Source organism: Crotalus tigris, unplaced genomic scaffold (assembly GCF_016545835.1).
Source record: "Crotalus tigris isolate CLP2741 ecotype Arizona unplaced genomic scaffold, ASM1654583v1 scf7180000017753.6788120, whole genome shotgun sequence".
In the NCBI taxonomy this organism is placed as follows: Eukaryota; Metazoa; Chordata; class Lepidosauria; order Squamata; family Viperidae; genus Crotalus; species Crotalus tigris.
In genome coordinates this window covers 5,906,959-5,921,943 of record NW_024096615.1, presented here as the reverse complement: position 1 = coordinate 5,921,943, position 14,985 = coordinate 5,906,959, and the positions used below count along the sequence as shown (strand labels likewise).

Here is a 14,985-nt window from a genome sequence, read left to right as displayed (position 1 = left end):
ATTTTAATGTTTGGCTTTGGACTAACAGGACACGCGTGTGAGAGAGCTCTTCAGCTTCCCCACTGCCACAAGTACACCTTCACTCAGTCTTGGGGTTTTATCATTCCTGCCCTGCAGGAGTGCCAAGGAGAGGATATTAAAACGTCTGGCTCTAAAAAATGCTATTCTACTCTTAGGAAAGTTCAGGTCTTTCAGATACCTTGCTGGTCCCCACGCACCCCATTTAATCCATTTTCTTGCTGCAGAGAGAGACTCTGTTAAGCTCCAGCTGGAACTCCACATCTCTTATTCTGTTGGTAGCCGCTTTGCTTGGGTTGGTCGTAGCCGAGGGATATTTAAAAACAGCGAGGAAAGTGCACAGGAGGCCCGCTTGGGCTCCCATCGCCTGTTTCCTGGGAGAGGGGAAGTTATTTATTGAGACTAAAGCAGTCAAGCCCTCTGGGAAGAATTGAGTCCTACGGTGAAAGAAGGAATAGCAGCCACAAAAGGAAATAAACCCTTTTAACATGATTTTAAGATTATTATTATTATTATTATTTATTTATCTATTGAAGCTATTGGATGCTATTAAGGGTCAAAAAACAGTGCCATCCATCCCGTGGCTGAAGCAGGTATAGCAGCCATTACAAAACTTTGCAATGGCATTTTAAGGCTGTTCTTTATTATTAAAACCTTATTAACATTAATAGGGCATCATAGTCCTCCTTAACTAGGTTGAAGGCTTTTGAAGCAGATTTCTTCTTCCGCGCCTGTGCGTTGCAGCAAACGGGCCTCCCCTGGCCCTGTTAATAAGGTGTTAATACCGTTAATAAAGACAGAGAATATCCTCATTTTAAAATGCCATGAAAAGCGTTTATTTCTTTTGGTGGCCGCAATACCCGCTTTTGACCACAGGAGGGCAGAGTTTTCCGTCCCGTAGCATTAACGTCGAGGCCTTTTGCCCAGCATCGGGACACCGAGAAGCTAAGCCGCGAAGCGCAGAGCGTCGCCGCTCTATGCTCCTCCGAAAGGGACGGGCCGCTTCCCTCGGCCTTCGGCGCATGTCCGCCGGCTGGTTCTTCGCCAGCAATCTCTCAGAGGCCTTCTCGGCGATGGCGGACTTCCTGTCCCTCGCTATCGGCCGCCGCCCGGGTCCTGTGAGAAAAGGACCTTTCCAAGATGGCCGACTTCCGGCCCTTCGTTCTGAATCGTTCCCCCGATTTCCTTTCCCAGAAGACCTTCTCTGTATGGCGGACTTTCCGTCCGATCCAATCTGCCGTCCACCGGGGCCTTTGCAAAACGCCCTTTCCCGTCGTGGTGGTGGTGGAAGGAGGGAAGGAGGGAAGGAGATGGGCGAGCGGGCCGGGTTGTATCACACTCTGCCTTTGTAAGGGGCTGAAACTTCCAGCAGGCTCAGGCAATGTGCGGACTCGTTCCAGAAGGAGGAGGGGTGGAAATGCAGGATTGGGCGTTCAGGAAGGCTGCCCTTGTCCCGAGGCACCGACGGTTCTCCCAGCTTGCTTTTTGCGGGGCGGAGGGTTGGGGGGAGAATGCAGAACACCTCTGCCCCTTTGCAGAAGGGATGTGGCAGAAATAGCATCACTTGGCGCAACCTGGAGTAAACAAAACCGGTTTCAGGCCATTATGTCAGGGTAGGCCAGTGTTTCTCAACCTTGACCATTTTATGGCATGTGGACTTCAACTCCCAGAATTCCACAGCCAGCAATGCTGGCTGTGGAATTCTGGGAGTTGAAGTCCACATGCCTTAAAATGGTCAAGGTTGAGAAACACTGGGGTAGGCCAAGTTGGACCATAAGAAAGGCTGAGCGCCAAAGAATGGAGGCCTTTGAACTCTGGTGCTGGAGAAGACTCCTGCGAGTCCCCTGGACTGCAAGGCGTTCAAACAGGTTGGTCCTAGAGGAGATCAACCCCGACTGCTCTTTAGAAGGCCAGATCCTGAAGTTGAAACTCAAATACTTTGGCCACCTAATGAGAAGGAAGGACTCCCTGGAGAAGAGCCTAATGCTGGGAAAGATGGAGGGCAATAGAAGAAGGGGACGACAGAGAATGAGGTGGCTGGATGGAGTCACTGAAGCAGTAGGTGTGAACTTAAATGGACTCCAGAAGATGGCAGAGGACAGGAAGACCTGGAGGAGCGTTGTCCATGGGGTCACAATGGGTCGGACACGACTTCACAATTAACAACAACAACAAGGCCAAGTCTTCAGAAACATGCGCTTTGACAAAGCAGCACAAGGAACTCGTCTCTCTGGCTTTTCCTTTGAGAGTCGCTCTGGGTTTATGGTTGGGACCTCCTCCCAGTTATTGCGTTTGTGAAGTTGTGCTTCATCGCTTGTTGCGATGCTGTTGGTCAGTTGCATCTTTTCTGCTTTCTTTCCAAGGTCCCAAAGCACAGGAGAAATTTAAGCGGCTCGCGTTAACACCGAATAAAATGGGATGAGCAGAAAGGAGACGGTAAGAAAGTTTTAAAGTAATCAAATGACCTAAAAAGGGGCCAGCCCTCTTTTACATCGAAATTGAAAGACTGAAAGGAAGTTGGGGGCAACTGAAGGGAACGTGGATGGCTTCGTGAACTGGTCCTTTACTATCGCCAAAGGCTCGCTTCTTTTCGTGAGCTACTGAGCTTGCAGAGGTCTATATCCTGCCTTTTCTAAAGGAAGGGCAGAATTCTCACCTTCCGTATGAATAAAGGATGTTTCCGATCTGACCGATCTCGAGTGTACTTTTGAACAGACGAATCCATCTTCGGGTGTTTCCCCATTCTTACACCCTAAGCAGTTTATTTTTCTTGCAGATGATGAGGAATCTGTGGGAAAAAAACCCAACAAATAGTAATAGTAGTAAAGTTGGAAGGGACCTTGGAGGTCATCTAGTCCAACCCCCTGCTCAGGCAGGAAACCCTACACCATTTCGGACAAATGGCTGTCCAGTCTCTTCTTAAAAACTTCCAGTGTTGGAGCATTTACTGCTTCTAGAGGCAGGCTGTTCCACTGGTTAATTGTTCTCACTGTCAGGAAGTTTCTCCTTAGTTCTAGGTTGCTTCTCTCCTTGATTAGTTTCCATCCATTGCTTCCTGTCCTGCCTTCAGGCACTTTGGAGAATAGCTTGACTCCCTCTTCTTTGTGGCAGCCCCTGAGATATTGGAACACTGCTATCATGTCCTCCCTTTTCCTTCTCTTCATTAAACTAGACATACCCAATTGCAGTAACTGTTAACACTTCTGTTATGTGATACTTGGGCACCGAGCAGTAAGCTGACATGATTTAAGCATGAAAGTCATCTGAGAAGCATGAAAAATCATTCAAATCTTGCACAGACGGCATTTGCAAAGCGATGCGAGCGACACCTTGGGGACGAGAGATAAATTTGAACCCAGGTCCCAAAAGTCATGCTAATACATTCAAAATAATCTACCGGTGGTTGTGCTTGTCTTTTCCTTAATGCTTGATCCAGGGATTGGAGTGAGTTGCCACAGGCTCAAAATCAAAAGACAATGAAGAAAATAAACAAGGCAAGTCCACATACCAGATCCCAGAAAGTCTCTTCCTATCCAATCAATCAGAATAGAGCTGGAAGGGACCTTGGAGGTCATCTAGTCCAACCCCCTGCTCAGGCAGAAAACCCTATACCATTTCAGACAAATTGTTGTCCAATCTCTTCTTAAAAACTTCCAATGTTGGAGCATTCACAACTTCTGGTGGCAAGCTGTTTCACTGGTTAACTGTTCTCACTGTCAGGAATTTTCTCCTTAGTTCCAGGTTGCTTCTCTCTTTGATTAGTTTCCATTCGTTGCTTTTTGTCCTGCCTTCTGGTGCTTTGGAGAATAGCTTGACCCCTTCTATCTAAAAAAATCATCTTCTTCTATGGATCTAATACAGTGGTTCTCAACCTTTTTAATGCCGTGACCCCCTGGACAATTCCTATTGGCTTTGGAAAGCCAATAGAATTAGACTCTATTCAAGAGAGTCTATTCTATTGGCTTTCAAAAGCCAATAGAATAAAAGGGAGTAGCACAGCTGAGGAAAAGGGGGAAAAAATGGTGGACTGCGTTGTTTGGCGACCCCCGTGAAATGGTCATTTGACCCCAAATGGGGTCCCGACCCACAGGTTGAGAACCACTGATCTAACAGCTGGTGTACCCATGAGCACTTTTTTTGTGTGTGGTGACATCAAGCAATAACTTGTCCACCCACAGATCCCAATACATCATTTTTTGGGGTGTATTCAGGTTTTATTAAAGTAGCTGTTTTCAGTGACAGACTGTCATGCCTATGTAAATAATTGTTGGCTCTTTTTTCTAGAGGTTTTGTATCCTGATTCATATTTATTCCTGAACAATTGACAAAGTTGACCCCCTCCCTCTTCTTCGTGGCAGCCCCTCAAATATTGGAACGCTGCTATTATGTCACCCCTAGTCCTTGTTTTCTCTAGACTGGTCAGACCCAAGGCTGCAAAGGGGCATGGCCAAGCCACCACTTTTTGATGGTCCCACCAGTGAATCTTAGCCAATTTGTCTTATTTAACACCCACCCCCCTTTCCCCACATAAGTCAACCTACTGTATCCCAGGGACCCAGAAGTGCTAGCAACAAAGCCCAGTTCTTATTTCCTCACTGCAGGAGGCTGTTTCTACCCAAATGTCCAAAGTCATCATGGTGATGGCTGTCATATCCCAGCTCACAATTCAGAGTATATTTTTTGCTCCAAGCGCAAGCACAGATTGTCCTAAAGGAATTGAATTCAGTGTACGGCTGAATTAAAGTCAGCCCCGGCACGCTCCGTTTGATATAAGTGTCGTGGGGAATTGTTGTTTCTTAGCACGAGAGCAACTTTGGAGTCAGACGGTGGAAAAGAATGGAATGGAATAGAATACAAATAAGAATAGAATAGAATAGAATATGGAATGGAATGGAATAGAACAGAATAGAATAGAACAGAATAATGGCATATGGAACAGAATAGAATAATAGAATATAGAATAATGGAATATAGAATAGAAAATAGAACAGAACAATGGAATATAGAATAGAACAGAATAGAATAGTATTTTATGAGAATGTCCATCCAGAAGGTTGAAGGATCCTAATGTAAAACAAGAAGCTGGCAGCTTGACAAACATTTGAAACACTTCTCAGTGAAGGCTTGTGTCTTTTGGAAACTTACACAGCCTCAGTCCTTTTCCTTATCTCCGTTACTTTAATTATATGGATTACCTCAAAGGATTAATAGAAGGATTATCAAGATAAGACTATGGAGAATTGCATTTAGATTATTCTAGTCTCTTAAAAAAAAGAGATTTTGTGGGATTAAAAAAAAAAAAGATTATTGGGTCCCCGCCACTTCTAAAAGTTGCTCACCTTCAACATTCATTTATTTTGAGATTTTTCTACTTACAGCCCATGATTTAATTCAGCGGTACCCAATCTTTCTGGCTTGGCGGCCCAGTGGTGTGTGTGTGTGTGTGTGTGTGTGTGTGTGTGTGTGTGTGTGTGCAGTTTCCTGCGAGTGGCAGGTGGGTGGGTGTGAGCACACACAGCTCCATTTGTGCGAGTGGCAGGCACACGCACCCACATTTGGAATCTACCAAGATATTAAGAATTGTACGTTTTTGGTTTCAGGTATAGGAATTGGTTAAAATGTTTATGCATTACTAGGAGAAATGTATATAGGACTTGCAGCAGTGGAATTGTGGTATATATTTGTAGAATTAATTAATTTGTAGAAATAAATTCGAATGCTGGCAGAAGCAAGGAAGGAATCTGCAGAGCAGTGTAGTCAAAATTGGAGAACGCTGTTCTGCTTTTAATTGTCCCAAGTTTTTATTCCTTTCGAATTATCGGGGTTACTAACTTTTAGATTACTTTACCTTGTCATCGACGCTGTAAGAGTATATATATATTGTGTGTGTGTGTGTGTGTGTGTGTGTGTGTGTGTGTGTACAGTCTTCTAGGACATAACTTCACAATAAATAACTTCACAAAAGAATATAAAACGTTTATCCAGTAAAATGCATCTTTCCTTCCTCTGTTTCATTGTGGGAAAAAAATGTCGCTTTATTCACAGCATTAGAATCTTGAGATTTCTTTTTTACATTTTTTGGGTGGGGCATACACACATACACACATGCTTCTGGATTGAGTTTCCCTGCTTACTTTGACTCTTAAATAGACATTTGCTTATAACCCATTTACAACATAAACCATATAAGGAGCACACACCAATTTACGTTTCAGTTAAAATACACCCACACCCACACAAACAAACATATACCCTGTTTGAGAAGCACACACCAGTTTACGTTTCAGTTAAAAAAGATAGATTTATATATATATATATATATATATATATATATATATATATATATATATATATATATATATATGCTCCTAGAAGCACGAAGCCTAGAAGAAAACACCAGCCTGAAGATGACGAATGAGACTTCGTCGAAACGTCGCCAAGACACTTCCAATTTGACATGGGAGAAAACCCGAATAACCAAAGACCTACATACAAACACCCGCGAAAACCCCAGAAAACACACACACACACACACACACACACACACACACACACACACACACACTATGAAGTTATTCTCTGGTGCTGACCAGCTGCTGCTACGATGGAAGGGTGGTGTGGAAATCGGGGTTATCAAAAATTAAAGGCCGTCTGGGTGGAACAGCCTCTTTGTCGGCTTTATGCAGCAGCTTGAACAGTCCTGTTCCGATGTTCATTGGGATACCCATAATAATACATTCAGAAACGCCTGTGGAACATCAAGAAAAGAGAAGAAAGAAGAAGAAGAAAAACGTTTCACTCTTTCCCAGCTTTTCTCATTCTCCACCTGCACGGTTTATTTATTAAACAGATTGACCCGGCCGCTCGACTCACACAAAATGGACGAAACCTGTCTGCTTTAATAAACCAGGGGCCTTCTAATTTAATTTAGTGTTTCTTTTGCCTCATGAAAAAAAAACACCTTTGGGATAACTATGACTTGGATGGCTGAGAATCTCTATAAGTCATTACCTTTTTGTACCACATTTGAAAGTCAAGAGAAAGAACTTAATATATGGGGGGGGGGGAACTGAGCGGAAAAGGCCTTCTCATATATATATTTTTCACTCTGCCCTAAGAACTCAACTGATTTTACACAAAGGACACACCTGGTTTACAGAGATGTACCGAATGGCTAGGAGACATCTTGGCCTACGCTACTTACCGCACACCGAATCCTTCTGCCCGAAGTAGGCGGCATCAAAGAGGTGGTCTGCCGTCTTTTCGAATGAAGCAAGCATCAAGACGCTCTCTTTCATTTTGGCTAATCCGAATCTAGTAATCCCCAGAACTTCACCCTAATCCCCAAAAAAGGGGGGGGGAGGGAGTGGAAGAGCAAAAACAATTATCATTACTACAGAGTTGCCTAACAGGTAGACCGGGAAAAAAAAAAAAGCTTCATTCCAAATTTCGTACTACAAGGGATAATATAGAGACCATTTAAAAACAAAAACCTGGGATGAAAACCAGATAGAACCAATGGGGATTACTTGATTTCTCATCTGTTGAAAGAAGGATTATAAATACAATTGTCCTCTCTGAAAAAAAAACAACAACACCCTCCCCGTTGCAGGACTTGTGAAATTAGCTACCCAAGTCTTTCATAAAGCATACACAGAATACAGCCCAACGACAAAGAACAAGGGATGGGAGTATAAGTATAAAAAGAATAGAAAAGGATAATAAAGAATAGAATACAATAGAATACAATAGAATATGGAAAGAAAAGAATATAGAATAGAATAGAACAGAATAGAATATGGGATAGAATAAAATATAGAATAGATATAGAATAGAATATGGATTAGAATAGGAAAAGAATATGGAATAGAGCATAGAATAGAATAGAATAGAATAGAATAGAATAGAATAGAATAGAACAGAACAGAACATGGAATGGAGAATGGAGAATAGGATAAAATAGAACAGAATAGAATAGAATATATGGGATAGAATAGAATATAGAGTAGAATAGAATAGAATAGAATATGGAATGGAATAGAATAGAATATAGAACAGAACAGAATTCTTTATTGACCAAGGGCGATTGAACACACAAGGAACTTGTCTCTGATGCAGAAGCTCTCAGTGTACATGCAAACTACAAAGTGACAGATCATAGATCATAGTTACAATCATTAATCATAAGATTAAAAACAAGTGATAAATCACAGGGGAAGGTAGTAGGAAAGATGAGAAGGATAATAGCAATACAGCCCTAACTATGTGGGTAAATACCTTTAGGCCTAAGACAGGGCTGTGCAAATTAGGTGTTCAGCAGAGTGAGGGCACGGGAGGAAAAAAAACTACCTTTGTGTCTAATTGTTTGGGCGTGCAATGCCCTGTAGCTGCGTCCTGAGGGAAGGAATTGAAACAGATTCATGTCCAGGATGTGAGGGGTTTGTGGTTATCTTCTCAGCCCTCTTTTTGGTTTGTGTAGTGTACAGGTCCTCAATTGAAGGCATTTTCCTATATCTAAAGGAGAAGAACCCTTGCCCAAATTCCATGCTGGTATTATTGCTAAACTTTTCTTAGCATTTTCTTTATTTTTATTTTTTTTTTCAGAGGGGAAAGAATAAGCAATTTTATACAATAATGGGGGGAGGAATTCCAAACCTTGTAGGTCATTAGGTCCGACAACAACATGACATGCCTCCGATCAATACTCATTCCGTGGTTGACCATCGTATATTGGATTTCACTGATAATAGTGCTTCGTGCAGCCTCAATGCCCAGGGTTTTCTCAACCTGGAAGATTAATTTATGTTGCCTTCATGAAATGGAAAAAATCCTTATTCAATTTTCTCTGTTCTCCAACCCAATTATATTCACCTCTTTAAGGATTTCTATGGCATCTCTGATAGATAGGCTATAGGAATGTGTAAAAAAATGTCTGTCTATCATCCTTATCTATCTATCTGTCTGTCTGTCTACCTTGTCTGTCTACCTAGTCTGTCTGTCTATCCTATCTGTCTGTCATCTATCTATCTATCTATCTATCTATCTATCTATCTATCTATCTATCTATCTATCTATCTATCTATCTATCTATCTACCTACCTACCTACCAACCTACCTACCTATCTACCTATCCTGTCTGTCTACCTTGTCTGTCTGTCTATCCTATCCTATCAATCTACCTACCTACCTATCCTGTCTGACCACCTACCTACCTATTTTGTCTGTCTATCCACCCACCCACCCACCCATCTCCTGGTGGGTGACATATCCAACACACCTTCCTCGTCCTATTTCCCCCACAATCACATCCCTGTAAAGTCAGTTGGGCTGAGAGAGAGTGACTGGCCCCAAGTCCCCCAGTTGGGCTACAGTGGGACTAGAATTCACTGTCTCCCAGTTTCTAGCTTGGCGCCTTAACCATGGTTAGACCAAACTGGCTCTCTCTTTTTATGCCTTTGTCCAAAAAAGTGACGTCTTGCTTTTCCCCTTCATTACGTCCAGAACCATTCCCGTTATGATCTTACGACAATCCTTACACAGACCCTACAAAATGTGCATTAGGCCCATATTGCAGACAAGGCACCAAGCTTTAAATGAAGGCCTTACTTTAGTACAGGGGTCTTCAAACTTGGCCCTTTGATGACTGGTGGACTTCAACTCCCAGAATTCCTCAGCCAGGCATGCATGCCTGGCTGAGGAATTCTGGGAGCTGAAGTCCACCAGTCATCAAAGGGTCAAGTTTGAAGACCCCTGCTTTAGTACTTAAGTCAGTTCATGGAAGAAGCAAGATTTGAACCAAGGAAAAATGTTGCGTGCTTAGGACCCCTTAACTGCTTTGTTCCATCAATGTATTCCCTGTCATTGGTTACCTCATAAGTGTTGTTCGAGGTCGTTCTGGTTCCTTTGACTCCATGGGTGGCCATGACAGCTCTCAAGTTGTCACCTTCCACCAACAATTTGTACTTTTCCTTCCCACTCTGTTCGTCAATATGAATGACAGCCCGAGATACCTCTGGGATACCTTGCACCACCACCTAAAAAGTTGAAAGGGAAGCGACCAAAAGCAGAAACATTTGCTTTTTCTCAGGAAACACAGGATTAGTAGTGTAAAAACCACAAGCTTCCTTCACAGTTTTTACAAAGATTTGGCAGCTCATCTGACTGTTTCTCCCTGAAGGAAAACGGGTAGAATATGAATGAACGAGAATCGCAAGAGAGATATTCTTTGGTGATTAAACAGCTAGAGAAAAATCGTATGATTATACCATTTATTGCTTATGATTATTTAAATGTGGTAATTTTGGCTTCTCTCCATCATCGGCAGCCCCTGGAGCGTGATGATGCTGCATACATTTTACAAATAAATGCTTTCTGTGCGATCGAAATTTGCTTTTTTAATCAGGTCGGAGTGTACGAGATTTCACTGAAGCTTGAACAGTCCATGGTTTGATAAACACCAGTCTGGGGATGTCTTGGGGAAGGATGAAGAAGACAGTATTGATAGTCATAGCTGCCTTGGGTTCAATCCCAAAACATCTGGAACATCAATGTCTGTGGAGATTCTCAATCATCCAGATCATGGTTGTCATAAAGGTGCTTTTTCAAGAGGAAATTGGACTTTCTTGTTTTTTTTTGAAGATGTTTCATTTCTCATTCAAGAAGCTTCTTCAGCTCTGACTGGAAGGTGGGGAATGGAAGGATTTATACTCCTTGCAGACAGCTGGTCATTTGCATTCTTTTTAGAGAGTCGTTGAGGCCACTTGGACGTTTAGCTGTGTCCTCAAGGTCACCTGAGTGGTGCAAATGGGTATGGAGCCATTTGGGACTGCTGAAAAGATTTGTGTTGTAGACTGGAGATAGATGAGGTCGTATCCCTCACCCTCTTTGATCCCTCTTTCAAATCAGCGGTCCTCTCTGTTCAAAATGTGGACTTTGCTTTCTTCAAAAAAGTGGCCTTTTGTCTTTTAAAGAGTCTCTTCTCAATAGCAGAGAAGGAATACGACATCATCTATCTTCAATCTACAACACAGTCCTTTCAGCAGCTCCAAGAAGGCTCCACACCCATTTGCACCATTCTGAGGATACAGATAAACCTGCAGGTGGCCTCAAGGACTCTCTAAAACAGTGGTTCTCAACCTTTTTAATGCTGCGACCCCCCAACCGGTCGTAAGTCGAGGACTACTCAACCAGTCGTAAGTCGAGGACTACTCAACTGGTGCAGCACCGTTTGCAGAATGGGACTTTTGGCGGGCTTAGCAGGGCAGAGACAGCCTGGACAATTCCTATTGGCTTTTGAAAGCCAATAGAATTAGACTCTATTCAAGAGAATCTATTCTATTGGCTTTCAAAAGCCAATAGAAGAAAAGGGAGTAGCACAGCTAAGGAAAAGAGGAAAAAAATGGCGGACTGCGTTGTTTAGCAACCCCCGTGAAATGGTTGTTTGACCCCAAATGGGGTCCTGACCCACAGGTTGAGAACCACTGCTCTAAAAGAAGGCAAATGACCAGCTGTCTGCAAGGAGTATAAATCCTTCCATTCCCCACCCTCCAGTCAGAGCTGAAGAAGCTTCTTGGAGGAGAAGTGAAAGGTCTTCAAAGAAAAACAAGAAAGTCCAGTTGCCTCCTGAAAAAAGCACATTTGAGACATCTGGAACATCATTTGAACACCACTGAAATTGACAAAATATCACCATCGGTCAATTACAAAAGGCAGCTTTGGTTGAAACAGCTTATGTCCTGCAAAGGTACTTTTAACGCCATCAAACATCCACCCCTGCCTATCCCAGCTCCTTGGGAAGGACTCAACGCCAAATCCAATGTCAACATCTGGTTGGACGTGCAAAAAAGCCCTAACAAAAGTTGCAGCAATATTAAGAATCCCCCCCCCCCCCGGTTCGGAAGATTTTGAAGATCCTTTTCAGAAAAAAAAAATTGAACAATTTCACTTAGCCACCAATGGCAATAAAATCAAAAATTCTCACCTTTGGGAGTTCTTCCTTCAGGGATTGCAAGACATAATACATGGAGCTCTTGCTGTTCTCCCGGGGAGTAATACAGACCACCGCTTCCCCATGGACCACCACATCCCCAGGCTTCACTCTAAGCTTTGAGACGCAGATAGAATATCTCACAGTCTCTGCATTAACCTGCACGGGGAGAATATCCTGTTATTATCTGCGTCGGGTTTGGGGCCTCAAATCTGGTTCCGCAAGGATACAATCGCTATTAGCCGAGATGTTCAAAATACTAGTTTGACCAAGTGCTTATGATGGGATGACACCAAAACAAAGCATCTCTCTATTCAGCTATGGAATATATGATTTGAACCTAGAATCTTAGAAATACTCAAGTTATCTGCCAAAACTGGATGCCGTATTCCAAGTGTGGCCTTACCAAGGCCTTGTAAAGTGGTATTATTTATTTATTTATTTATGAGACTTATATACCACTTTAAGTGCAAGCACTCTCTAAGCGGTGTACACCAGTAAGCAATGTATATATATATTTACACTGCCCCCAACAATCTGGGTCCTCATTTTACCTACCTCGGAAGGATGGAAGGCTGAGTCAACCTTGAGCTGGTGAGATTTGAACCGCCGACCTGCTGAACACAGTCAGCTAAAGTGGCCTGCAGTACTGCACTCTAACTGCTGCGCCACCTCGGCTCTTATTAATACTTCACGTGATAAATAGTGCTAAATAGAAATATCAGTGTAATTTCTGCCCTCTTCTTTGGGGCAGCCCCTGAGATACTGGAAGACTGCTATCGTGTCCCCCCTCGTCCTTCTCTTCATTAAACTAGACATACCCAATTCCAGCAACCGTTCCTTATATATTTTAGCCTCCCTAATCATCTTTGTTGCTCTTCTCTGCACTCTTTCTAGAGTCTCAACATCTTTTTTTACATCGTGGTGACCAAAACTGGATGCAGTATTCCAAGTGTGGCCTTACCAAGGCCCTGTAAAGTGGTATTAACACTTCACGTGATCTTGATTCTATCCCTCTGTTAATGCAGCCCAGCACTATGTTGGCTTTTTTGGCAGCTGCAGCACACGGCTGGCTCACATCTAAGGGATTGTCCACTGGGATTCTGAGATCCCTCTCACAGTTATTAACTTACTCCCGTGCTGATACTTACTTCCAGCCTCAGCAGCCTGATCCGCTCTAGAGAAAGCTTGACAAGAATGAAACAGTCGTCGGGAAGAAAAACCTCCTCCATGTACTCTGAAATCTGCAAGTCGGAAAGAGGAACCTCTCAAGGGCCGTTGGCTCCTGAATATCCCTTGTATCCCACCGCACAAAACAGGGAGTCCTCAATTTACGACCACAGAGGTGCCGCAAAATTCCTACAATGATCACGTCAGTTTGGCGACCCCGTTTGACGGACCTCCCTTGCCGCAGTTGTTAAGTGAATCCAGCTATCCCGGATCTCCAGAGGGGGGATCGCAACCGTCATAAGTACGAGTCAGTTGCCAAGTACTTGAATTTGGATCACGTGAACCCAGGGAGGCGGCAACAGTGGTTAAGTGGTCTTAAGTCCCTTTTTTTCAGTGCCGTTGTTAACTTTGGCCAAGTTGTAATTTGAGGACTACCTGTACATATGAGCTATTACTGTGTTTCCCCGAAAATAAGCCCTAGCATGATTGTTTCAGGATCCTCGTAATATAAGCCCCCCCCCAAAAATAAGCTCCGGTTAAGATCGTCAGCCAAACGGGCGCATTGAGTACCGTATTTCCCCCGAATAGAAGCCCTAAGCAGGAAATAAGGCCTAATGAGTCTTTTGGAGCAAAAAATTAATGTAAGACCTGGTTTTATTTTCGGGGAAGCACAATATTAAGAAACACACCATACCTCTCCTAGAAGTGTCTTTTCTATTCTTCCTTTGACCAAACGGGCAAAATCGGGATCGTCGTCTTTGTCAAGATGGGCAGTGATAATTGGCGTGCTACATATAAGCAAGAGAAGCGTAACTGTGAAAAGGTTTTATATATATTCAGATTTCTTTTTGCTGACAAAGGGTTAGAAAATTAAGTGGGAGACTAGTATAGCTATTTCAGGCTCATTAGCCCTCATCAGCTAGCCACACCCATAAATCCCATAAAGGGTGTGGCTAGCTGATGACGGCTAATGAGCCTGAAATAACTATACTAGTCTCCCACTTAATTTTTTAACTCTTTGTCTGCGAAAAGAAATCTGAATTTGTAATGTATCGCAGTAGCAACTTGAGCCTGCTTAATGCCCTTAGTATGGGGGGCGGCAAGGCAAAAGTGATTATAAAAAAAATAGAACTGCAGTATAGCAGTCAAAAAAATGCCAAGGTGCAATCAATCAGACCGGTCTGTCTGAAAATCTATCTATCTATCTATCTATCTATCTATCTATCTATCTATCTATCTATCTATCTATCTATCTATCTATCTACCTACCTACCTACCTACCTACCTACCTACCTACCTACCTACCTACCTACCTACCTATCTATCTATCTATCTATCTAGACGCTTTATAATTCACACAGCACAAAGTGCAAAACCACCGCAAGGCAATATATGCTTTCCACATTGTCCAGTTCTTAAATGTGATCTATAAATTACATAAACTTTAAATAGATGCTCTGCTGTCACCCAGCACAGTCCTTAAAGCAAGTAACACCATACTGCATGAACAAAACAAGTTTTTGATTAAAATTATTTTCTTTTACATGTATGTTACTTCCCTGTTGCAAAACACCTTTTTAAAAAAAAATATTTGAAGCCCCGGTGCTTTTTTTAAACACTGAACTGAATCCCCAGTTCTTCCCACATTTTTTATTTGGAAATTTCAAACCTCTGTATATCCCTTCCTACTAAAAAAATAAAAAATAATTAAAAAAAATAAAATAAAATCTCAAAGTGCTCTCCATGAAGTTTTACTCCAGGCGTCTTCAAACGTGGCCCTTTGATGACTTGTGGACTTCAGCTCCCAGAAT

At 42.7% G+C, this 14,985-nt stretch overlaps 1 protein-coding gene and 1 long non-coding RNA gene across 3 annotated transcripts in view; one reads left to right on the top strand and one right to left on the bottom strand.

The window, feature by feature from the left end:
• The first annotated feature begins 851 nt into the window (after positions 1 to 851).
• On the top strand, positions 852 to 2,707 carry LOC120306844. The gene is made up of 2 exons (XR_005556402.1): positions 852 to 1,366; positions 2,382 to 2,707. It is a non-coding gene; the product is annotated as an uncharacterized LOC120306844 (long non-coding RNA).
• Positions 2,708 to 6,479: 3,772 nt separating this feature from the next.
• POLR3A (RNA polymerase III subunit A) overlaps positions 6,480 to 14,985 on the bottom strand; it is a 37,837-nt gene continuing 29,331 nt past the window's right edge. For both annotated transcript variants that reach the window (XM_039340792.1, XM_039340793.1), the window contains 7 exons: positions 13,869 to 13,962; positions 13,156 to 13,248; positions 11,999 to 12,163; positions 9,888 to 10,052; positions 8,674 to 8,805; positions 7,223 to 7,355; positions 6,480 to 6,766 (listed from right to left, as the gene is read on the bottom strand). In XM_039340792.1, coding sequence (XP_039196726.1) covers positions 6,618 to 6,766; positions 7,223 to 7,355; positions 8,674 to 8,805; positions 9,888 to 10,052; positions 11,999 to 12,163; positions 13,156 to 13,248; positions 13,869 to 13,962 — 931 coding nt within the window. In that variant the 3' untranslated portion in view covers positions 6,480 to 6,617. The remainder of the gene's footprint in view (positions 6,767 to 7,222; positions 7,356 to 8,673; positions 8,806 to 9,887; positions 10,053 to 11,998; positions 12,164 to 13,155; positions 13,249 to 13,868; positions 13,963 to 14,985) is intronic.